Source organism: Aythya fuligula, chromosome 18 (genome assembly GCF_009819795.1).
Source record: "Aythya fuligula isolate bAytFul2 chromosome 18, bAytFul2.pri, whole genome shotgun sequence".
Lineage (NCBI taxonomy): Eukaryota > Metazoa > Chordata > Aves > Anseriformes > Anatidae > Aythya > Aythya fuligula.
This window is the reverse complement of record NC_045576.1, coordinates 5,826,129-5,851,849: the sequence shown is the minus strand read 5'-3', so window position 1 is coordinate 5,851,849 and position 25,721 is coordinate 5,826,129. Positions and strand designations below refer to the sequence as shown.

General features: G+C 38.4%; 2 protein-coding genes across 3 annotated transcripts in view; both read right to left on the bottom strand.

The window, feature by feature from the left end:
• Positions 1–15,374, bottom strand: part of TBCD (tubulin folding cofactor D) — a 125,622-nt gene extending 110,248 nt beyond the window's left edge. Inside the window, exons 1-8 of one of the 2 annotated variants that reach the window (XM_032199678.1) lie at positions 15,357–15,374; positions 14,982–15,185; positions 11,973–12,023; positions 11,675–11,772; positions 10,546–10,647; positions 9,238–9,384; positions 8,364–8,419; positions 4,490–4,622 (exon numbers count right to left, since the gene is read on the bottom strand). In XM_032199678.1, coding sequence (XP_032055569.1) covers positions 4,490–4,622; positions 8,364–8,419; positions 9,238–9,384; positions 10,546–10,647; positions 11,675–11,772; positions 11,973–12,023; positions 14,982–15,174 — 780 coding nt within the window. In that variant the 5' untranslated portion in view covers positions 15,175–15,185; positions 15,357–15,374. Of the gene's footprint in view, positions 1–4,489; positions 4,623–8,363; positions 8,420–9,237; positions 9,385–10,545; positions 10,648–11,674; positions 11,773–11,972; positions 12,024–14,981; positions 15,216–15,356 lie in introns of those variants that run through there. The other variant, XM_032199677.1, reaches the window with a different exon arrangement.
• A 1,202-nt stretch (positions 15,375–16,576) lies between these two features.
• On the bottom strand, positions 16,577–23,967 carry FN3K (fructosamine 3 kinase). The gene is made up of 6 exons (XM_032199840.1): positions 23,718–23,967; positions 22,501–22,652; positions 21,201–21,292; positions 20,324–20,406; positions 19,356–19,478; positions 16,577–18,607 (listed from the first exon to the last, which is right to left on the bottom strand). The coding sequence occupies exons 1-6, from the start codon at positions 23,856–23,858 to the stop codon at positions 18,269–18,271; spliced, it is 930 nt and encodes a 309-aa protein (XP_032055731.1). The 5' UTR covers positions 23,859–23,967; the 3' UTR covers positions 16,577–18,268.
• Between the last annotated feature and the right edge of the window lie 1,754 nt (positions 23,968–25,721).

The window sequence follows — 25,721 nt, the reverse complement described above, 5'->3', positions numbered from 1 at the left end:
ACTCACCCAACCTGTTGAACTGTTGAAAAGTATGTGACTCCCTCTCTTATAAATAATTAAGCCACCTACAAATTAGAGAAAATCAGTGGTGTGCAAGCAATGACGACTGTCAAGTCTGGTTTTGCTTTAGAAATAGCATGGTGCAAGGAAAACAAAACCCAGTTTCTTAGTAATCATAGAAGAAATACACCACACCTTCCAATTGTCTACATAACCCACTTTAGGCCCGACCTCTGTGAGATATATCAATCAGGATCATCTCCGGGACATGTTCCCCAAGCTATACAAATCACCATTAAGGGTGGCCTGACTGCTTGGCAGCAAGTCTACCTTCCTGCCGAGCAGGAGTCGCAGGTCTGAACCTACCCTCTGGTTGTAACCAACAAGGCAAGGACTGGGAGGATAATTTCAGCCTCTGCGGGAAGAGAAGAAAATGGTATCTTTCATTACTCTGGAGCACCCCCTCGTAGTCACACAGCATCCAGGTCGAGGGAAAGCTATCACTCATTCCTGCCTCCAGGCTAGACGTGGGGAGGTAAACAAGGTGAGGGAGGACGTGCTGTCAGAATAATAAATTTGCTTGAAAGTAGAGAGTATGGAACGCACTGCAAGTGCAACAAATGGTGAAAGAGATGAGTTAAAGCCCTTGTTCTTTATACAGCTTCAACACAACTAGAAATAGTGTGTGTCAGGGTATTGATCATGGTAATTACTCTGACAAGCTTTGATACACAGCACAGTTAAATAGTTGGCAGAAGGAGTTAAGTTCTCGTATCATCTTAGTTATTTATCGATCGAAACCCTGAAAAATTTAGACTAATAGATCAGGACTTCCATCTTAACAAGACTGCCAAAATAGATTCTGAATACTTAAAATACTATATATAATGCTTTAGACAACACTATATTCTAAAAGGAAGAATAAAATCAATCTAATGCTAACAGAAACTCTGAAGCTTGAACTAACCTCAGTACTTCTGGTGAAAAAAAAAAAAAAAAAACAACACAGAGGTATCAGAAAAGGCCATGTTGGAATACTCTGTACCCTTCAAAAAGAGAAGAGATGCAGTATTACCAGAAAGACGTAAAGAGGTCAGTGCCCTTCCATAAGAAAGGATTTTTTTTTTCTTCTCCTTGTATCAGCTTTGCTTTTTGGGCACCTTTACCAACAAACCATCAAACAATACCATCTTTTTAAAAAATAATGCCAATGGACAATCCCAGCATCACTAATTCTTTAAGAATGCCAAAAAAATAGAGACTTGGGAAACATTCTATTTGGAAATATTCTATTTTTGTGCCTCTGGGTCTGAAAGAATAGAGTTGGAGAGTTCTTTCTTCCCTGGAGCAAAATTTACATAAGCATGCAGCTATTGCTAAATAACCTTTGCATTAGAGACAGCTCAGGGAAATGCCCTGTTCTTAAGACTCTCGAGTTTCATCAGATCACCGTGTAGGGCGTTTTATTTTTTTTAATTATTACTCACACTTGTATACTGAATCACTTATAAAACAAATAAGGTTTAATAAGTTTCAATGCCCAAGGCTACCTCAACATGATGACATCTCTGTCACGCAAGAACTGGGAGTGCTACACCCTGCAGCAATAACTAAAAAGCTGTTTGATATAATGGCAGGTTTAAAAGCAAACCTCCAGACCAAGAGAATTTAAAATGCAGATTCTTGAAACAGGTTAGATGTTTCCTTCAAGTAAACAATTGTTATAAAAAAGTAGCAATTTCATGTCAATCCAACATTTATAATCCTTCACATTACCTACACATACATAGTGTCCAAACACAAAAATGAGTTTAGTTCAACACTGAGATTTTAGTTTCAACAGAAGAAAGCACTTCAAGCAGTTTTAAAAACTGAATCTGAAACATAGCAAGCAAAGATTCCTGCTAGTGCACACCTGTTGTGAAATGATATATTACTGACGACAGGTGTAAAGAAAAAAAGAAAAAAGCATCGGTGGAATTAAAATGTGTAATGCAGGCTGCGTGTTTCAACAGGAATCACGAAACAGTAGTACTTGTTCTACACATAATGCTGAGTTAGATTAAACAGTAGCATACCTAATCACCGAGACTTAAGGCCACGAAGAGGCAGATCAAAGTGCAGCAGCACAGAACTACTCACTGCGTACCTAAGTTGCAGTTTCAGTTCATTGAAATGCAAGGGCTTAATGTCACTTGAAAACACTTTTGCCATGTCAATCTCACAGCAATGCAGACCATAAACAGCCTAATATCATAATCCCACTGAAATCCATGCTGTTAGGGGAAGCTCCAAACTGATCTTGGGTGGTGGGGGGAGACTTATTTCACCCACTGTGGCCAAGCAGCATTACCTCCCCGAAACCTGCCTTGCTGTACTGGCTGGGAACTGAAAATTTGTCTTTTTTCTCCTGCTTGTTCAGACACAAATACCAGGTAACTGCAGTTTGACTCTTAAAGTAACAAGTCGCTGGAGGAATTCAAGGGCAAAGACTTCTGAAGCTTGCCGAGCCAAGTTTTAGTTGTCTCTCCTGAGGATGCATTTTGCTTTACGCAGTTAGCAATTATTGTTTTGTTTCTGTAGAGACTGCTAAAATCTTGTACGTTTAAAGGAACAGGTTTACTTCTTTTGAATACTGCTTTTACTTTCAGGTAATATTTTTGGTTTAACTACATGCTATTGTTCTAAGTGTTATATTAAACTCTTGAAATAAATATTTCCTATTCCACTTAAGCATGTCTCCGTACATATACCTACATATGTATCTTTCTGAAAACCTTTATTTCCTAACGATATAATTTGTGCTTATATTGCAGTAAATGAAATTAAAATTTCAAAGCTAAATGCAAGAAAAAGGCTTTAAAAATCGGTTTGTTCATGGCTACCAACTAGAACAAGAGCTGTAGGATACCAACAAAATTGGCTTGATAAATTTTTCTCCCATTCCACAATGTATAGGAGGAAAAAAAAATCATACAAATGCAAGAAGGCAGGCTTCTGCTTCCAGGTATATTGTATCACATTCTAGTTTCGATTCGACTTGTTAAGTATTCACCTGTTTCGCTTAGTATGCACTAATGAACAGGTGGATAGAGCCAAAGCCAAAGTCAAAAGAATTATGACAAAACACTAATGTATTATACATCCTACAGGTCTCATCATGCACCTAGAATGGCAAACAGTCTCCCTTTCCAGATCTGACAATAAAATGATGAAACATCACTCTGTCTTTTGAAACAGACTGCAATGCATACAAATAATGCTTCCTCTTGCTTAAGCAGCAAGTCCTAAGTCATTCTAAATATAGATCATTTCTCCTATCTTCTGATTTGGAAGAGCTGCTACAGGAAAAAAAATAAAATCTATATATAAAAAAAAAACACCAGCACACACACACACTTGTTCCAGAACTTTGCTTTGATGTTTAGTAATGTACTGCATACAAGTCCTCAGAGCAATTATTTAAAAAGAGCTGCAAATTTATGCAAATTATAGAAACTCATACAAATGCCAGCAAATCCTTAAACCTGGACAAAGGCTACCCATGTGCATGCCCTCTGACTTTGTGTGTGCTATCTCAACTTTGTTAACAACAAAAACAAAGCAAAGAAGAAACAACTCCACACACAAATTCCCCTACTCCAGGCAAATATGTTTGGACATCACAATTGGAACAGATACCAGAACTGTTAATTCAAGCAATTCAAAATACACAAATACTTTAACAGTATAAAACTACAGGAAAGCTGTTATAGAAAGATATTCTTAAAATGCACAAGAGGAGTGTTATCATATAGCACTAGTTCAGGTATTCAAGTTTTCTTCCCCTACCTGGACTGCCGTATGATTGTACAACTATATAGGTATTACTTTTAAAACCCGAACTGAGGATTTCACTCTTATAAAGAACATTAAATGAAGAACTTCTTCTGATTAACAAGCAAATAAAGGAAGTGTATTTTTTTCAGCCTACTCAACTACACAGTCTAGTAAGTTTATTATGTCTTATTAAAACTCTTGAGAACAAAAATTTAAAATTATCAGAAAAAATTTATCAGAATGACTAAAACTTTCATGAATCCTTGGAGGGGCCACTGCTACATCAAAAGCCCGACTTCTTCATTTTGTACAGTTCCAATTATTTCATTTTTTTTTCACAGGTTTGGTACAAAGCCAAACAAAATTTGAGTTATGAAATGACTACCAACATACAATCAGATACATTTTTGAGAGTTATTTATCAGTATCTGTACTGGCAACTTCCCTTTCATTTGTTGATGAAAACACTACTTGGAGAAAAAAGACATATATGTGAAGTTGTACCTTCAAAACTATTGTGCAAGAAATTCTGGCTTTACATTATCTTACCATTTTTAATCAGCATGAATTTCTCTGTACATTTTCTATTAAAGGTCTACCACAACAGTATTACATTGGAAAATATATATATATATAATCATCTATCTTTTAGAAGAAAAATGGTATTTACCAGAGCCTGCAGCATGCCATTCATAACAACAGTCCCCTCCATAGTCTGAAAGGAGGATTTAGATAACATTGAAAGAGTCCAGTCCAGAAAGTCTGCCATCCTTTTTTGCCTGACATCAGGGCGAACAATAAATCTGTCACAGAAAACAAGAACAAAAACAAAACACTGCAGTTACTATCTTCACAACTGTCAAATAAATTAATTTTTTTCCTGCTACCCAAACCAGTTGCAATTCATGAAGACAATTCTACAATGAGGATTTTCTTAAATTGCAGAGGAGAGAACACTACAAATCTTCCTAAGTTTAGTCCTTCCGTTTCTGAGCAAGGCTCTGACAAAATTTTCACCTATAAACATACCAACCTGTAATCTAGAATTCTAAAGATTTCCCAGCTTAATTGCAAAAACAAATAACTTTCTACAGTTACAACATACAAATAATTTCCATTACAATTAGTAAAAACTGAAATGAATGAAAACTGAAATTAATACAAAGATTCTCTACTATTCTCACCAAGAACAGCTAGAAGACAGCGTAACTCAGCAATGGGTCCATACAGCACTTGTTATCAGCCAGATCCTGTTCCAGGCCCGTAAGAGTAATCATCAGCACTGTATTTGTTTGTTCAGGTATTTGTTAAGGTTAAACACCTAATATTTAACATACTGGATGGGTCAAGAGATGCATTTTTACCATTCTTACAGAGGACCGAAGAGGTTTATCATGGTTAAACTACTTCCCTAAACCTACAAACTCAGTCATCGTCAGCGCCAGCCAAGCCACAGTTAGGGCATCTACTTCAGTCACTGCATTTAGTCTTGTAAAAACTAGGTTCCTAGTCCAGCAGAGATTGAGACTAATTAAGAAACTTTCTCCTCGGTGCAATCAGAGGAAAAGTACATGGGAAAGCCCTGACTGTAGAACTCATAGTGCTTAAAATAGAATGTGTACAGAGCTTTCATCTGGCTACTTCATACACCTGCAAATTCAATGGGGAACTGCATCAAGAGCCAACTAACGGGGAATATTAAATACAGAGAACACAGGAAACAATGAGCAGATGTGATCACTTGAATTGCCTTCAAAGGCTGGATCTATTGTGTTCAGCAAAAAAACAATGAGGATTTAGAGGAGGAGTTAGTTGAGAGGGGTTGTTTTTTGTTTTATAATAGAGCACCAAGGACAAATCCTTCTCCGCAATAGCACAGGTAATAGAAGTAACCTGTAAAGTAGATGAACTGGTTCCTAGACCCTTTCTCAGCCCAAAGGAGTTTAAATCTTAATTACTCTAAGGAGTGCCCTAACCTCCAGACTAGAAGCAAGACAAAGATAAGCCTCATCTCCTCCTACTGCAGCCAGGTCACTGAGCAGACAGAAAGCTCTTGGAACAAACCCCAGCTTCTCTGCCGTAAGAAAAGGGAAAGACTTTGAAAAATGCAAAGTTTTTGATCCTGATGTTTCTGAATTTTACCTGAAATGCATGCTCCTTCATGCAGGAACAAGAGTCCAGGCTTCCCCTTCCACTCCTCTGTCTCTCTGTAAGAAGTTTCCTATTCAGCAGGTTACGGAGTTAAACTTCTCTATTTTATCTCCCCAGGACTCTTGCATTCCTGCCTCCCTAACAGTCTAACTTCAAGAAGATGAAACAGTTACCTCAGAATATCTATGCCCTGCTCATTACAGAACTGCTTTGGGATGTGAAAGCAATGAATTCAAGTACACCAAGGCCAAAAGGCATTGAATTCAGGTCTCCGAATTCCTTATGAAATATATTAATCATTAGTCTATTTTTAAAATGGTGTTTTCATAGTAAACTAATTACAGCTACACTAAATAGTAATTTTGCTTCCATTAGTCTTACACACCTTGATCCAGCTAGCACCAGAATATATTCTTAATATTCCTTAATGTATTCTATCACCTTATTTGTTATGAGGATATGCTTTTAATAAAAAATAATTCAGCCAATAGAATGGATGTGAAAAGAAACATATAACTGCTAACAACCGCCTGCATAGTATTCTGCATCGGGATGAAAGGAACTTAATAAATCCTTCTGAAATCCAGGGTTAAGCACTGCCTGTTTAAAGTTTTTCTGAATGCAATGCTGGAATCAGTAACGTTACTATACAGATGCTTCCAGTAGTCATTTATTTTTAGATACCCTGGCATGTAAATTCAAATAATCTCAAGTGATGACAGAATATTTTAAATTCACTGTCCCTACTTGAGAAGGCTTGCAAATACAGAATATACCTTAAAAAAGCCAACCACATTTGGTTGGTTTGGGGATTTTTCTGTGTTTTTTTAGTAAGTGAAGATGGTAAAGGGCATATTCAGGCATATATGCACCCTTAAGAATAATTCACTGCATGTCACAATTTGCATGCCTTGTGACAAGGCAGATTACCAATGCTGATACATAGAAATCCTAGAAAAGCAACTTCCAATCACTTCCAAAACGACTGCAAAAAAACAATTAAAATAAGCAGGCAAACCCACAGTCTGCCACATGGAAGTAAGTATGCAATAAACAAGATTGTTTATTAAAGACTATTCTAAGAATGCATGCATTCACTTGAATTTTCCTCTTCAGAATAAATCATAAAAGTACAAGACTCGTCACCACAGAACTATATGCTAGTCCCAACTCCTTCATGAATTTTCTGCATGACACAAAACACAAAGTGTCTGTTTTGCCATCAGATTCACCATTGTAGCATTATACTCAGTGAATACAAGCTTCTAAAGCATTTTGGGTCCTGTGACTGAAATTCAGAATAAATTCAAAATAAGTACATTGACAGCTATTTCCCCAAAAGACAGAATCTGCTCTACTAATTTCTATTTAACAACTATTTTGATACAACTAAGCCTGTAAATTTTGTGCCTCTTTCAATCTAGAGAAAAATGCTAAAACTGATTTTATTGTTCAGACTAGCTACCCACACCCACACAGCCTCTGTGCCTGTCGCAAAACTATGTTGGCAGAGCCCCCTAGTGTACATTAGAACATATGCAAGCTTAAATACTCCATTTATCTTATTTAAAAAAAGAACACCTACGTGACAGACTAAGCAGACTGAAGTTCTCTACCATTAGAATATACTAGAATAAAGATATATGATGTGATATATATCGGGAAAAGGTATGAAACCAACTTAGGTTGGTTTCATAACACACTAGGACAGAAAGAAAGAGAACTTCATTATTTCAAATTTATAAAAAACCCGATTACTGAACTGACACAAAAGGTATCATAACAACTGCACCTCTTTTACAATTAGTTTGGTATCTAACACTAAGCTTTGTAAAACAATATGGTTTACAAAGTTCCATTATCCTAAATCTATTTCATTTGATGAACTATTTCACAATAAACCTATGAAAACAGTACCTTTCTCTGGTCCAGAAAATTAAGAGGAGGGATATTAAGAAAAAAATCTAGCATTACTATTTTGTTTTAAGTAACTTAAGTACTTCTAGGAGACATCGAGCAATTACGTTAATATCAAATTTGTTTATTTTCTATGCAATATACTGCAAAAAATGAGCAGCAACACAGCGTAACTTCATCTTTTTCAAGCCCTTTAGCACAAACCAGTCCCTAGAAACCAGTTTGAAAAGTATTCTGCTAGCAGTAAAGACCTTTAAGTATCACTTGTAATGTATGCCTGTTCTTCCGATTAACAGAAGAAAACATTTACAATAAACATGCTATTGGACATGATTCAAGCAAGTTTAACACCCCATATAGTTGGCAACTTCCAGTGCTCCCAACACGGTCGTTAGTAATACGTCAGGCTAAAAAAATGACAGGGGAAAAGGGAGCTAGCTTTTTCCTTTCTGCCAAAAAGCAAAAAAGAGACTTACTTTGAAACCAGTACAGCAGCTGCATCTCGAGCCTTATCACTGACAACCAAGTAACACTAGAAGTAAAACAGAACTAACTGTAAAAGAATTCAAACACGTAGACTTAATAATACAACTACATAACAACTTTGTACATGAGTACATTAATATTTACAATTACATTATACTGAGTTTAAGATAGTAAAAACATATAATCCATTTAACAAAATATATCTGAGACAAACTCTCACATCTAATGTCTTTCAAAGCAAGTTTACCTTTACTGTAACCTTAAAGTACAGTCATATTTGTGTTACTACATTTCTGCAAGTGTTAAACCACTTAAGGGCTGCAAGTGTCAAAAGGGTAAGGATAAGCTGTTCGGTTATTTGTGGGAAGGGGGATGATTATGTTTTATCTTAAAGGGATGACGCGTTAGCCACTTTAAGTTTACACAAAGTGAAATTTCATTATCTTTGTTGAAAACTCTTTCCACAGTCATAGCTTCGTTACTCATCCTGACAAACACTAAATTCCTATATAAATATGTAAAGTTGACTTTCAGAAAATCTAGCTAGTATCTTTAAACTCTAAAAGCTCTTACCACAGTCAAAGGCATACACTCATAGCAGATCATCATAAAATTTGATGATTGTTTTTCCCTGAAGTAATAAACTGTCTAACCAGACACTAAGGAATTAAATAACATACGAAAGATTCTTCAACTATGGAGAAATTCTTTACAGAGTAGACAAAGAAAACACAGGATTAAATAATGTTTTGAAAAGATCAGAATTTACTATATATTGAATACATTAATATTATTAATATTGGAATATTAAGCCTAAGAAAAGCGTTATAGGTTTGCGGATATTACACGACATATTATACTTACTTTTGCTACTTTAAGTATGCGATCCATTGTTGGCATGCGAGCATGCCCTTCTTCAGAAACAGTATTTCCATCAAACCGGGCCAGATCAAAAGGAATCAAGCATATCATGGAGAGCCATAATAAAAGCATGTAACGAGTTTCCCAAGTCTGGAAAAGAAGAGTCAAACAAAATATACACTCTGTTTTCTGAACTGTGTTCCAACAAGGTGCCTGGAGAACAAACCTACCTCCTCCAAGGTACTGCTATGCTAAGAAGATGAAAACTTTGAACCTCAGTGTTCTGAAACACCAAAGGAGAAAGAACTACAAGACACCTCAAATGGGAAAATTGTAGTCAAGTGAATGGACCCTTTCCCCTGAATCTGAAGTTTAGAGACAGTTCATTCTTTTCCAAAGAAAAACTGCATTTTCCTATTTTCCTGTTTTCTCCTTCCCTCAGCCCATTTGTGCCTCCAGTCCAGTCAAGCAGAAAAAAAAATAAATGCAAACAAATAAAAAAACACTCTAAATTAGTAAGGAAAGTGACTCTCCATATAGAAAGGGAAAGGAGAGAAAGAAAATGTATGTTCTTAGACAAAGTGCAACAACAGAAAAGGACCAAGAGAGAAATATGTCCTTCCTAATTTATGTATTCCTTTCATGGGCTTATTGAAAAAAATTTAGGTGTTCTGAGAGACAGACAAGAAGCAACTTCTAAAGAGCTTCTATGGTAAGGTTTCAGAATAAAAATAGATATTTCATAAATCAAGTCCTTTACCTGCAAAATACTTAAGCTTTGAAAAGTTGTACAAAAAAATGATTACCTTAGTTTTATGGCAGTTGGTCTTTAAAAAATAAAAGCTGTACAACTATATCAACACTAACAGAAATGGTGCTGCAAGAAATTTATTAAAATTATTTGAATTTTGAGCAGAATTAGTCTTCATATCCATGATTTTTGTTACCTTTAATAGATGATGATCTCTCTTAAAATTAATCTATCTTAAAAAAAAAATATTGGAATCCTTTCTTTGTTCATTCAATAAAATAAAACAATATGAACTACAGTATCTCAATCCATGCTTAAAAATTATTTGCTTAAATACTGTTTTAATCAAAATTCTTGCTCCCAGCTAAAGAAATCTTTAAATCAGGAGGGTATGTAATGAAATGTGTGACTTTCACGTTAATTCTAGCTGTTCAATTAACACTGAGCAGGCTATATTGCAGCTTTACATGCTATTTTTTGCAGGACTATTTTCTACATTGTTCTTCAGCTTCTTCTCTAGGAGACATAAAAATTAAACAGGAAGTACAGCAGGTTCTCACCTCGCAGTCTTTTGGATTCTGGTCCATAAGCATATCCAAAACAGGCTGTAAATCACCAACCTCATGAGGAAACAATCGGAGGAAAAGTTTGTATCCTCTCACCTGTAACATGAAGGTTCAAAATTTAGTAAGCTATCTATCAACATCAAGTACTGAGGAAAAATAAAAGACCCTTTGAGGAGTTAATATATCATAGAATGATTTGGGGTGGAAGGAACCTTAAAGCTCATCTAATTCCAACCCCCCTGTCGAGACCAGGGACACCTCCCACCAGGCCAGGGTGCCCAAAGCCCCATCCAGCCTGGCCTTGAACACTTCCAGGGATGGGGCAGGCACAGCTGTTCTGGGCAACCTGTTCCAGGGCCTCACCACCCTCTGAGTAAAGAATTTCCTTCTTTTATCTAATCTAAATCTCTCCTCTTTTAGTTTAAATCTGCTCCCCCTGGAAGGCCACTGTGAGGTCTCCCCGGAGCCTTCTTTTCTTCAGGCTGAACAACCCCAACTTTCTCAGCCTGTCTTCATAGGAGAGGTGCTCCAGCCCCTTGATCATCTTTGTGGCCCTCCTCTGGACTAATTTTAATACTTCTGTGTCCTTCTTGTGCTGGGAACCCCAGAGCTGAACACAGGGCTCCAGGTGGGGTCTGATGAGAGCAGAGGGGCACAATCCCCTCCCTCACCCTGCTGCCCACGCTGCATTTGCTGCAGCCCAGGACACAGCTGGCTTTCTGGGCTGCAAGTGCACATTGCCGGCTCACATCAACCAACACCCCCAGGTCCTTCTCCTCAGGGCTGTTCTCAATCCATTCTCTGCCCAGCCTGCAGTTGTGCTTGGCATTGCCCCAACCCAGATGCAGGACCTTGCGCTAGGCCTTGTTGAACCTTATGAGGTTTGCACAGGACCAGCTCTTAAGCCTGTCCACTCAGTATCTCAATATCTGTTTGTTTGTTTGTTTGTTTGTTTTTACATTCTGACCTTGCTTTTTCTACTCTGGATCATTGAATAGCGTGAGGTATCATTAAAATGATGAGGAAAAAAAAAAGAACTCATCTTTCACACTGCAATTTAAATATTGGAAACCTACATACTTTCAGTTATAGAATGTTACATTTGTTTTTTGGGTTTTTGTACCTTTGTAATGATGTAAAGAAATTTAAAAGCCAGATGAAATAGCTCGGAAGGAGATGCACTGTCCCGTACTATATCCAGCAACAAATTCATCATCCATTCTAATGAAAGGAGAGAAAAGAAAGTGGGAACAAAACAGTTAGCTTACACTTTCTCATACTTCTAATAATAGAAAGGGAGATGATTGTCATATATCTGCTATCAACCACAACAATCATGCAATGCAAATATGAACTTTCTAGTTTAAGAGAGTTTCAAGTATATACACAAAAAAGTATTATATACAAGATGACATTCCTACCTAAGTGGCGATCCAACAAGTGAGGCTGCTCCTGGTACTTGTCCATTATAACTGAAAAGGAAAAGGTATCTGTGACCAACTACTCAAATGAAAGGCCCTTATAACCATCAATTGTGAGATACACCCTTGATTCTAGACAGTTTTAGTTTAAAATTTCAGTATCCTTGAGCTAACTACTGCCACACCTTTAAGTGAGGTCAAGAAGCAAGAAGACAACAGAGCAGTTATTGTAAAACTAGAGGCTGTCTGTCATGCCATCATTTACCTAAAATTCATCAAAAACTCTCTTCCAGGAATCTCTCAAATTACTGTGGACAAATGTCACCATTAAATCAAACATGCCAGCAGCACTCAGTCTGCTGTTACCCGTCATTGCAGAGCTCTTTGTGGTTTTCCTTTGCCAACAACTTACCAGCTTCTGATGGCACTCTGCAGACGGAGGACATTAAATCAGAACAGCCTGTAGCTGCTGCAGACAAACCAGCCTTACACCGCACTCCAACCCAGTCAGCAACCTGAATGCTGCTTTACCCATCTGTGCTTGCTGTTCACATCTCCTCCAATAACATTTTACATCCCACTTACTTCTACACACTATTCTATTTGTTAGCATGTCAAGTTTCTGATTCTTTTTAAAACACCCACACAAAGATACCTTACCATCACAAAGTGTAGTAGTATGATACTCTTCCAACCCTAAGCTAATACAGTCATAGGGAAATTCTACCTGGACACAAAGGGTTTCATCACAAGGCTATCTTCCGTCCCATGCTTGGAACATAGTTAAGGATATAGTTCTACCACTGAAACAGGACATAAGAAAATTCTTCTCTCTCTGTTTTGAGCTTCCTGACCATAGCAGAAAATTACATCATAGTACTGTGCATTGAAAGGTGCTCTTCACAGCTCTCAGAACTAGGCTTTTTTATTTTGAAATAGCACAAAGGAAATTATACAGCAAAGAATAAAAATGTCTTGACAAAATTTTACCTGGACAAACACAAACTGTAGCTATTACTACCCCTAAATCCCATGCTCTTCAAGTTTCCACATTATTTTATCCTGCTGCTAGTAATACATTATCTTCCTTTTGGGAATGGACATGAAAAAAGATAATTGAAATTGAATATTGTAAATACTAAGAACAACTTGCCACCGATTTTACAAATAAAAGCATTTCCATTTATACCTAGAATCAATGCCACGCAGCCACAGAAATGAAAGCTACGCTTCAGAAAGAGATTATTAAATGATCCAGTATTGCCTGGTGATTGCCTAGGTCATTTTAGATATTTGCTCAGGAAATAGCATTTACTTAGAAAACTAAAATATCCTCTTAATCTTTCATTTTCCTGCATTTGTTCCTCTCTAACAATTTTTCTCTCTATCCCTTTCTCTTCATCACATCAAACTCTGAAGACGAAACACAACTTCACCAGCAGGGTATATCGCTGACCACTGGATGACACTGCACAACCACTTTCATAATGCAGCCAGTCCAACACTCTCCTTACACTAACTTCTACAGTTGTGTTGGGATTCCATAGTGCTGTCTAAATCAAGAGGGAAGCCTGCACTCCTAATTATCGCTACTTTCCCTGCTGTAATTAACAATATCTTAAGCTGTGTACAAATAACAGAATTAGAGAGTACAAGAAATTCCATCAACGCTCAAAAGCAGAAGTGGAATTTAACTACAATTCATTATCCTGTCAAATTGTTTTCCCAGATCAGAGTCTGGTAATCTAAAATAAACCACCAGATCAAAACAGTGAAAAGGATGAACCACAAAAATGTGATTCTAGTGCTATTATTTCAAGGAAAGATCCTCCTATGTTTTCCTGCAAAACTTATTGCAGATTGAACTACGTAATCCAGACTTCTGCTCTTAACAGTTCATAAAAAAACATCACATGCTTTTGTAAGTGTTTCAGAGACCTGCATTAAAATGTTCAGTAACTGATTATTACTGCATTATCTGCGCATAGATTAAGATGTTTCCTTACCTCCGAATTTATAACCCACTCATTTAGTCTGTTTATATGTCCAATATTTGGGACATTTTTTGCCTATTAAAGGTCAAACGATTCCCTGTGACACAAAATGTTGGAACAAAGTTTTGAGCAACATGTATGGTGCGTATCAGTACTGTTAACATTAAAGTACATGTTAACCCTGTATTTAGTGAACAGTGATACTTCTGATACTGATACCTGTTATACAGCTACATCCCCCTACCTTCAAATGACACGTTCCCAAGTGCAAAAGTCAGTGTTTCGGTAGGTAGCAACACCATTTTTCTCCTAAAATTTTATGTGATAGAGTGGAAATGCGTGCAGGAGGACCATAAACACAGTCTAAATAAACCAAGGCAGCGCATACGATGTGAAAGAGGCACAGCAGGATGATCAGCTGCAGGAGAGATGGCTTTTCAGCAGCTAAGGCTTTTCAGCATGTGTTTTCCTATGCCATCAAATTCTGCCATCTCACCTGTGACACTGAACAATCAACACAAATACATTCCTGCTACTTCTCTCTGATCAGTTAGATGTTCACTGTTAGCCTCCTTGGACAGATCACTGTCAGTCCTTTCAATAGGATAATTTCTGCAGGATCAGATTTCCAAATTTATGGTTTTTAGGTTTATTGCGTGCCTATCTAGTTTTATTTTGTCAAAACCAGACAATAAAACAGTATTTTGACCATTAGGTTTGGCTAATTTTTTGACCATTATCTTTTGCTAAATTATTTTCTGCATTTGAACGGGAGGCAGGAGGCTACACAGGGCTCCTGAGATCTCTTAAATACAAGGCTCAGCTTCTAACTGGTGTGTGCGAGCAGGACATGCGTGCATCTGGAAAACCGTGAGGTAAAAATGAACCCAAGGCACCTGTTGAAAGAAGTTCCAGTATTATAATTACACCAAAATCAACGTTTTAGTCCTTTTTTTTGGTAAGACCCCTCCTTCAGAGGCCACGACAGCACTCAGCCCCCGGTCGCCGTGCTCACCTATGAACTTCTCCACGGCCGTTTCCCGAGCCGCCCGGTCCCCGCACACGGCCGCCAGGCCCCCGACGAGCCCCCGCACCTCCTGGCTCTCCGTGAAGCTCTCCAGGGCGCTCCCGCGGGCGATCACATCCAGCTCCTGGGCCCTGCTCTCCTCCGCCTCGGGGCCCAACGCGTCCGCCTCGCCCAGAGCCATGGCGGCGGCACCTGAGGGGGCAGCGGCCGCGTTACTCCTGCCCCGGCCTGAAGCCGCCCCGACCGCTCCGCTCTCCGCTCCCCTCAGGCGCCGCCGCCGCCCCTCACGGCCGAGGCCCGGCCCGGCCCCGCCGCCCCTCACAGCCCGCGGGCGGCCCCGGGCCCCTCTCCCCGCCCCGTTACCCTGGCAACCGCCGCGCTCCCCGCTCCGCTCCCCGCGCGCCGCCGGCCGAAGGCTGCCTCCTACGGGGCGCCGCGCGGGCCGAAAGGCGCAGGGACGGCTCCGCGGCCCCGCCCCTGGAGAAGGGCGGGCAGCTGAGGGGAGGCCCGGCCCCGAGCGGGGGGGGGGTAGGGGGGATGGTGCTGACAGGCAAAGTGGGGCCTGTGGCCGTGGTGCTTGGAAACTCTGAGGCATTTCTGCTCAGAAAGAGCGGGCCGGCGGTGGAAGGGGTTATTCAGGGAAGTGGTGGAGTCACCGTCCCTGGGGGTGTTCAAGGAAAGGTTGGACATGGTGCTTGGGGACATGGCTCAGTGGGTGACATTGGTGGCAGAAGGGTAGTTAGACCAGATGATCTTGGAGGGCTTTTACAACCCTTATGATCCTAGGATTCTATAATTCAAGAGGCTCAGCACCACAGTGCCACCACCAAAGTTTTCTTGTGGCCCTAAAAACTGAGGGGGATTTGCCTCAGGGCATTTTTCACAGGTTGAAAAGGGCAGATGAAAGGCACCCAGTTCACTGTTACCCCTCATCACCTCTGTTTCTTAACAGTTGTACAATCTTGGGGGGCTGGCAGGGTAATTGTCAAGTCAAATCTAAATCACAGAAAATTCTGGAAACAAAGGTGGAATGGTGAAAGCTACAGAAGAATGGGGAAGGAAAAGAAATGGCTGCCCCCTTACAGCACTTACTAGTTCTTGGGTCAGATTCTTTCCTGCAAGGTCCCTGAGGAAGATGCTTGGCTGTACTCCACCCCTAGACGTACCACGTTTCCATCCCCTCATTTTTTACCACACATCTTCCTCTGCCACTGAATATTTTACCAGATAGCAGCACTACATTTCCACTTCTCTCTTGGCATGTTGCCAGCTCTAGAAAACTGAAGTCAGAGTCTGAAGTAAGACATTGAGCAAATCACCTCAGATTATCTTTTCATGTGGTAGAAAAAGCACACCCAAGGATCAGACCTCACCACTGTCTGGGGGGAGATGAGTCACCCTCAGAGGTGGTCCTTCCTCTCCTTTGATTACAAAAGGAAAATCAGAGAAACATTTAAATCTGGTCTGCATATAAGGCCAAGTAACTTCTTGTCCAGTATCTAGCACCTCCATTCATACTCAAATATCCATCTTCAGGCTCAAATTAATCATCACAACCACAAAAGGCAGAGAGACATAATAGCTAGTTTCTGCAGTGCAATTATTTTATTGGACAATTAAAATTCTTAAGTTCATATGCACTTTGCAACACAATATCTGCATTTTTGCAAAAATTAATATTAGCATTCATGCATTTTGCTGGTTAGTGAGACCTGAATCTAGCTGTCAACTACAATTTCAACTGTTCTCACTCTATTATTCCATTTCTCCACTGCTATAATTGTATCAAGTGTTATAACCCCATTCATTGTAGCCCAAATTCAAAGTAAAAAAAATTAAACTATTTGTATTATATTACAGAGAACTAAATTATTTTTCAATAATGTAAATTACAAAATATAATTTTAAGAACTCTTTATAGCACAGCCATTTAAAGCTGATAGAAAGTCTAAACATTTGAGCATTTCTGAATATAACATTTTAGGTATTAGTAATTACAGCCCTCTGAATCCTAAAGACATAGGTTCTTTGATTCTCATTCACATATCCTGATTCATATAACTGTATGTTGGACTGTACTTACACTTTCTTTACCACTTTCTTCCATTAAAAACACGTGACTTGGTTAATGTACTCTAGCTCAAATTGTATGCTAGTGTTTTGTTGCCCAGTTTTCTCCTCACATCCTCATTGCCTGTGTTTTCTAAAAAAATAAAACAGGAATACTAAAAAACAGTATAAGTCCATCCAATTTGACAGCGTACAAGAAAACTGCAGTGGCAGAACAGACTTGCCTTACCTACTGTACATTAATTTCTAAAATTGAAATATGGAAAACACCAACCGACAACAGCAAAATAGATACTTTCTCGTCATGAAAACAAGTAAACCTCTCTCCTACTGTTTGCTGTTTTTACAGTTATTTAAGTGTTACTATCATAGTACAACACATTGACATATCATATTAAAATGATATGATATTGTCAAACTTGTGTGGTGACAATCCACTTTCTGACTGTACAGTTAATTACCAAGGAATTCCAGAGACATCCCTTTTAAGAAATACCACTGTGACTGAACTTCTCATATGGCAAGAAAAACAAAAGGGTACAATTAAATTACATTAAATTAAAATAAATATTAGAAATGCTATTATATGTGTTTGCCAAAAGCAGTCCAAAGGACCCTGTTTACCTTTAAATCAAAAAGAGAATGTTTTCATTTTAAGATTCATAGAATCTGATTTAAATTTTGGATCATAGCTCTTACATGGGAAAGGAACAAAAACAAACATAAATGAGAAAAAGGGTGCAAACAGATGGAAGGAAAAACTAAAACAGATTAAAAATGGGGAGAGGTAGGAAACCAGTGATTACTTCCAGTACCACATTCCTACTGCAGTAACTCTCACTAATGAACTGCTGCAGAAGCAGCAAGATGCAAACTGTGGATATGCAGCAGCTAAGATGTGAGACTCTGTATGGAGAGTAAGGTTCAGCCGACTGTCATGCTACTTTTCCAACCTAGTGGAAACTTCATAAACAGTGCTCAAAAACATTCCTTCATCAGGATATGAATCAGTGCTAGTAAGCCAGTGTATGAGTCAAAAATTACACAATCACTCTCAAACATTTAGTGAGGCTCAAAATTATTCTGAGCCTTTTATATGTCAGGTGTTTTAGCATCAACATTGATTTCTACCCTGTATTACTTCTGACAAGTGTAGGTTGCTAACCACTTAAGGGACTGGGTCAGCATTTCTCACACCAATCTGATTATTTTAAAAGTTTTCTCATTAGATTTAGGGTAGACCCCCTGTATCCTGTCCCAAAATGGTTCCAGTGGTTTATGTAATTAAAGAGCTGATACAATTTATTTCGTTTCTCAAATCCTGGAGCTTTGGGTATTACACTGTGATAGGCAGAGAAAAATGAGCTGCTAAAGCCACCAAACATTCCAGCAATGGCCAGTTCAAACTCTGAATGGCCATAAAAGGAAGCAGGGTCAAAGATAATTGGCCCAGAGTCATCCTCAGCCACATTTCCTGCCCACATGTCCCCATGCAGGAGGGCAGGAACAATTTCTACATCACGGAACATTTCAGGAATCTTTATCTGAAAGAGCAAGAACAAACATTCAACAATTAAAGAGTTTTAAACAAAATATTAAATAAACAAATTAGCGTAGTGTATATGAGACTAAGCTGCTCAAATGCTACCTGTTTTTAATCTTCATGGAGTAATTTTGAAGTTGATGGCTACATGCATAAACCTAAACTGCAAGCCAGTAATAAGTGTTAGTCAGCTTAGCAATTCATTTTAATTCATGCTCTATCAACATCTGGAATTAATGTATCGTTTCTAGACATGAACAGTATGGGAGATCATAAGATATAAAATAAATGGAGTCAGTGACAAAAGGGGAAGCAAGAAACATCTGGGAACACGTTTGTGCTGTGCAGCTTGCAGAGGAATACCTTCCTGGTTGTTTCTTACTCACTGCATAGAGTATGACCAGGACCAGTCTCAGCTGTGAACCTGGACCAATTAAAAAAATCTGCCTAGGCAGCAGAATCTTACCCAGTTTGCAACACCAAGTTCTTAGACCGGATTTAACATATTCTTATTTGAGGTATTCAAAGAAATTAGTCAGTGCTGACTTGCAGGTTTATTTTCACTATCTATTAAAAAATGGAAGAGCAACATGAATTCTTTTCAGCTGCGTTGGTAGCCCAGCCATGAAACTAATCTAGTTACAGCTGTTTAATAAAAACTACGTAAATCTGCTATAAAACACATTCAAAATACCACTTGTACATAATTTCTAACTTTCTAAAAGAAATCTTTAAGACATGGTTCATACTTTTAGCTGTGACCAAAGCTCTCTTGCTTCTCTGTCTCCATAATCTTTTTCAATTAAATCCAATTGTGCCTGGAGTCTGTGACGAATAAAGAAAGAAGGCCAATCACTCTGCCATTCATTCACCTAGAAAATATGATGCAGAGGTTTATAATAAACAATGTTAACATATGCACAATCAATATTAATAATCTGTATCAAGTTAAGATGCTTGATGCTGACACATTGGCCTAGACAATGTTACTTTTAGACATGCTAATCAGAATGCTGTTAAACATTTAGTCAATTGCTGAGTTTGAAGTCACGCTCTATTCCATGCCTAGTGGGGCTGTCTTTAACACAAGATAGAAGTTGAGGTTCTATCTATTTTCATTCACTTAAATTTTCGTAATGTGTTTTAGAGGTACAGTTTCTGATGATCCCATTTCAGTTGTTCCATATTATATTCCAAATTCTTTCTGGAAATGCAAAAGGATTATTTAATTATTATTGGGTAATGTGTTTCGAATTTGGGAAAAAGCTGTACTTCACAAAGTGTATGAAATACAGAACATTCACTCAGTTAAGCAGCAGAATGAAACTCTATCATGTGCAGAGCTGGCACATAACTGATTTATCTCAGAGACAGTTCCGATGTCTTATGTGATAAGGTCCTCTAAGAACAGTGGATGTAACCAAAAACCCAAAACAAAGACATGGTTTCTAAAGGGATGCTTATGTTGTTAAGTATCACCATGTTAAAGAACTACCAAATAATTTCAAATTCTTATCCAATTCGTTCTATCTACTTGCTACGTGCATGGTAGCAAGCTGCACACATTGAAGATCCATCATATTTGTCTCACCATCAGATCAAAATGAAACTGTGAAAGAACTGTTATCATAAAGCTGCAGGCCAACGAACCAAACCTTTGTATAAGGAATTAATAGAACTCTAAGAATACATTAGCTTTCACAGATGTGGAATATACCTGCGGTATGTAACCACAGCAAGTGGCTACATGGAATCCAAACTTATCCACATACTGAAACTCAGAATGACTGGCTCCTTTACCTAAGAAACATAATAAACACAAGGAAAAATCTTGAGATTTTGTAAAATAAGAATTTTTACAAAATCATTATTATTTTGTAAAATAAGAATTCTTTGTATGGCTTCCTTCTTTTTTTTTTCATTTGTATCCTATTCTAATTTTCAAAAAATGATGAAAATCATTTCATGGAACTCAATAGAAACTGGATCATGACCTTACACTGCTGAATTATAGTTGTTGTCAAGGAGCAGCAATTATATGTTTGAGTTCATATTTCAGTTCGCATATTTGAGTTCAAAAATATAATCCCCTTTAAACATCTTTAAATAGAAATTAATAACTAGGACCATATTTTTAAAAGTTAATTGTCTGAACCAACAGTGAAAGAAAAGTCTGTAAGGTCAAGAACATTTTTACAGTGATTGTACATGAAGCTAAAAGGTTTAACTAATGCTGAGAAAGACATTAGTCTAAATCTTCAGTTTGACGTAAGACATGTTGAAAGCTATCAAATATTATTTCATACTAAATTTCAGTAGCAGCATAATTTTATACACAAAACATGCAAAACGAGTAATTAAAGATAAATTAATTTAGTTTTTTGAAGGATAAAAGTACTTCATATTTAAAATTTGCAATAATGACTCCTGTATATGATCTCCACATTTGAGAAGTGTGGGATAGGGACAGGAAGTATATCTTATGAAACAGTGCCCCAGTATTGACTGTAACCAAATTATAATAAAGCACTATTATGCCACAGGCAAATTAATTGTTTCATTTTTTGTTTTAGTACATTATATTTATACTCTACCAACTGTGTTTCCCTCCTTTCTCAATTTGTCTCTGAGTGACTGGTTATAAAGATGAAGCTCTGCTATCTGCTTTCCAAGCTTTGAAGAGTATCTATAGAAACAAAGAACAAAACAAAACTGAAAAAAGTTCAATTCAGTATGACCAATACTAGCATAGTATGGTTGAAAGTTCTAAATTTGCCAGAAATAATCAACTTCACAAGTACATAATAGGGAGCAAATGGCTTGACAGTGACTCTGATTATATGGGTTTTAACATAATAAAAATGAATATAAATCAATGTTCTTGCAATAAAAAGTAAACAAAACACAAGGCTGCATAAAGAAGAGCATGGAGTGCAAGCCATCAAGTAATCCGCCTTGTCAGTTCCACATAAAAAAAGCAGAGAATAGAACATGGTATCTACTCTGGGGTCTAACACAGATCATTTAGACAGCAATAAGGATGGCAAATTTAAAAAAAAAAAAAAAAAGTCACAAGCAAGGATTGAATTGAGGTTGCTTACTGTAGAAGAAAAAATGAACAAAAAGCAGTTAAAATACTGCACAGGTAGTTAAACAGGAGCTGCATGAAAGGAAACAAATTGCTTCTCCATGCCCAGAATGTGTAGAAAAGACATAACGGGTTTAAAATTTCAGCAAGGACAACTGAGGTTAGCCATTAGAATTTTTTTTCTAGGAATAGGTGGGATGGATTGGAATGGACTGAGGAGGCTGTGGAATTACTGTTGTCCTTCCAGTAAAAATAGGTTGGTTTGACAAACAACTGCCAGAGGAGACATAGGTATTATTATGTTCCCTTAAAGCAGCGGAACAAGGGTAAGATTCTTGAAAGCCTAATTCTATGTTCAGGCTGGGTGACTAATAAAGTGGAATTAATACATTTTCTACCTCACCAGGGAAAGAAGGACTATACTCAGCCATTCTCACATTCACTTCAATAGCACTGCAGCACATGCAGATAAACTGGTCAACCAGGCAGCATACATGCTGCTAGAGTGGCAAAGTGTGCCATTTCTGTTCCAGGCAGAGAGCCAGGGAAGAGCAAAGCATTGGGCAGGAGTACACACACACATAAATATACATATATTTTATGTATATGTGTATATAAAATATATGTATATATAATTATATATATACACAGATATAAAATATGTATATGTGCACAGAAATATGGATCTTAACAGATAACATGCTGTATCTCTGAGAATAATGAGGTCCTTCTCGGGAAGATTTCTGACCAAGTGTAAGAAAAATATCGCAAAGACACAGTAAAGAGAACAAGATGTAAAAACATACTTGTTGAGGTGCTTCATCTTTAGGTACTCCATGACAAACATTGCTCCTCCTCCAGGAAGGTCAATTACTTTAATAGGCTGAGGCACTCTCACAATGTTGGTTTTCTGAATTGATTCCAAACTTGCCATTTCCCCTTCAAACATTTTTCTAGCCTGTTAAGGAATAAGAATACCCCGAGGTTAAACTACAGACATCTGGAACAAGTAATTTGGAAAAAAAAAACAGCACTGTTTACAAAGACTTAATTAGTTTTGTTAAACGAATATAGCTTTCAATCCACATGGGGAGAATCAAGTACCTTAATTCAAATATTATTTTTATATTTCCCAAACTTGCTCCAGGGTAGTGGGATATGTAATATTTCACCTGGAACTCCTAGTTGCTTATGGAGTTCAATTACTCAGGTGTTAAAAGATCTCTAAGGATAAAACCCAAGACCTCCTCCTTCAAAATTACAGGTGACCACTACTAAATGAAGGAAAAGTCTGAATCCTTAAGATGGTTCTCCTCTCCATGCAGGTCAATGGCCAGCAGACAGAGGTAAAAGTACGGAAACTAAGCCTGTACTCAGCATTTCTGAAGTGAAAATTCTGTTCTTCACAGCAGTTTTATTTTTTTAATAAAGCAAAATTCTGATCTTCTGTGTGCAAGAGACAATTGAGTGATGTATTCATTTAGTAATAGAAAAGCCAAGAGCTTGGCCTGAAAAGTTGCAAGAATCTTACTGCTAGAAACTCAAAAGACAAGGAGGAAGTTTGAAACCTCTAGCTTAAAATAAACAAACAAAACAAAACAAAACAAAACACAGAGTTTTAGCACTGGCACCCTTTGTTTCCTCCCTCACTACCACTATTCTCTTCTCACAAATGAAAGATGAAAAGGAAAGCAGTGAATGCAAATTCAGCTTTAGGCTTTTCCAGACCAAGTAGTACAATAACAGCTCTGTATTCAGCCCCTTGTTTACATATAGCAAGGCTGAGTCCTGTTGTTGAGGGTTATCATATAGCGTTACACCTCATTTTGCATTAACCAAACCCACCAGGTTAATATTTGATGTAAAATAAACTACAGCTTTTAAAAGAAAGAAAATCTGAAATAGTTATAAGTAAGCCAGAAAACACAGAACTCAAAATCATCAACAATCATCCACATTGAAAAAAAAAAAAAACCTCTCAACATGCAATAATATTAACAGTTAAGTATCTGCTAGCATTAACCTGAGGCTTATGGTTGATTTTAACAAATACTCTTCCACTGTCTGTTTCATAAGCTTGGCCTTGGCTAATGTATCCTCCTCCCGAGCTCCCAAAGGCTTTCAGAACTGAAGTTTTCAATTCTCTTTTCAGGATCTCTTCCATGGTAATTTCCAGGCTGCTGCAGCTGCCTTCTGCTAACTGCACTGCAAAACAAGATTAAAGGTCTGGGTCCTTCTTTCTCTGTCACTCTGCTGTGAGGTAGAAAGGGCCACCCACCAAATAAATAATAATAACAAAATAGCACCTCCCAAGTAAATCCAGAGGTAATGTTTCAAAATGCTTAGTTTCACATTGGCTTTTATATCTAGACAATAAACAAATATTTGTGAGAATAAGACTGAGAGGCGTGTCCTGGGTCCTTTCTCAACTGTGCTGAGAGCTGCTGGTATTTGTAGTTTGAAGCCGTTTTTCTTTTTTAAGCTCTGTGTTTGCTTTGGCAAAGAGGTAATTTTGCAACCAATCCACTAGAGGGAGACTAAATGCAACAATACAAACCCTGCACATTTGTTGCGCTATTGCGGTTCTTTAAGGTATGAAAAACAAAGTTGCAGTCCATCAGGATGCAATTAAAACATGTTGATGACTGTAAGGCAGCCAACACAAATATAGGGAAAGTATTTTAGTATTTTATTTTTTCTCTGCTTGTAGTTGCATTGCATAGGAAGAAGTTTTGTTGTCATCACTAAGATGTTTAGAACGCTTCTGTCTCAGGACACAATGCACTCTCTGGCAAGAAACAAGAGCTTTTTACTTTCTGAAAGTTTCCTCAAATCAGTGAGATACTAAGGTGATCATTTCTGGACATTATCAAGTGAAAATTCATTGCTCATTGAAGTGAAAATTCAAAGCTCATTGTGGTACACAGAGCAGCTCTCAGGGGGCCCTGGGAGGTCCCTAGTAAAACCTAGAGTACAATGGACAGCTCTGAAAGGTCTCCAATGGATGTTAGAGCACACCTGGGGGAACTGGGAGGCTTTCAGGGTGTGCCAGACCACAGAGGGAGGCCCTGGAAGACTCTAGCATGTGCTGGGAGGCCATGGGATGCCTACAGGGGATACTAAAGAGTACTGGGGACCCTTGAAGGTCTCTGGAGTACTCCAGGAAGTTTCTAGGGAGTGCTAGAGCTCACTGGAAAACCCTGTGAATTCTCCTAGGGGTACTAGCTTACACTGGAAGGCCCTGAGAGCCTCTGGGGCACACTGGGAAGCCTCTAGTGCTCTCTAGAGTGCACTGGGGGTCCGTGGAAAGCCTCAAGTATCCTAAACTATCAGGCTGGGGGGTGCTGTGAGGCATGTGCAAGTCATAGAGTGCACTGGGAAGCATCCAGGGGACACTAGATTGCACTGGAGGGCCATGGGAGGCCTCAGGGCTGCACTGAGAGGCCTCTAGAGCATCCTAGAAGACACTAGGGGTGACTGTGAGACTCTCAGGGGGAGGTAAAGCACAGTGGGAGGCCATGGTAGACATGCAGATGCTCTAGAGCAGACTGGAGATTCATGGAAGGCATGTACTGAGCACTGGAAGGTGTTTAGGTCCTCAAAGTTATGGACTGGCTACAAGAAACATTTCTACCATCCACATTTATGTGAGCAGAACGTTGTTTATAGATCAAGAGCACAAGCTGGAAAAATGCAGCTCATGACTGGAGTCAGAAACACCAATTGAGTACGCAGAAAAGTACTCAAAAGTGGTGAGAAGCCACATTCCAAGTTACCTTAGCTATACCTTTCCACTCTATGTTTAAAGTAAGTGTTGACTCTTCTAGCAATCCTTCTATGAAGTCCAGCTGTAATATTTTATACCACTCACATCACTCACATCCTAGCTGTCAAATAGATTACCAACAAAAGAGCTACAGAAAGTGGTGTTGGGGTGAGGTAGAGACAAAGTTAAATCACAGTAAACATGTGCACTTACACCCAAAGCAACTTGATTATGGTCGTGATCTTGAGCAGTTTGAGGCAG

Excerpts from the sequence above, each read along its gene's own strand:
- FN3K (XM_032199840.1), bottom strand. The coding sequence starts at position 23,858 with ATGGAAGAGATCCTGAAAAGAGAATTGAAAACTTCAGTTCTGAAAGCC. Across the intron at positions 21,293-22,500 it reads AAGATGAAGCACCTCAACAA|ATACTCTTCAAAGCTTGGAA; the intron begins GTATGTTTTTAC and ends TTGTTTCTATAG. Across the intron at positions 18,608-19,355 it reads AGCTTTGGTCACAGCTAAAA|ATAAAGATTCCTGAAATGTT; the intron begins GTATGAACCATG and ends TTGCTCTTTCAG.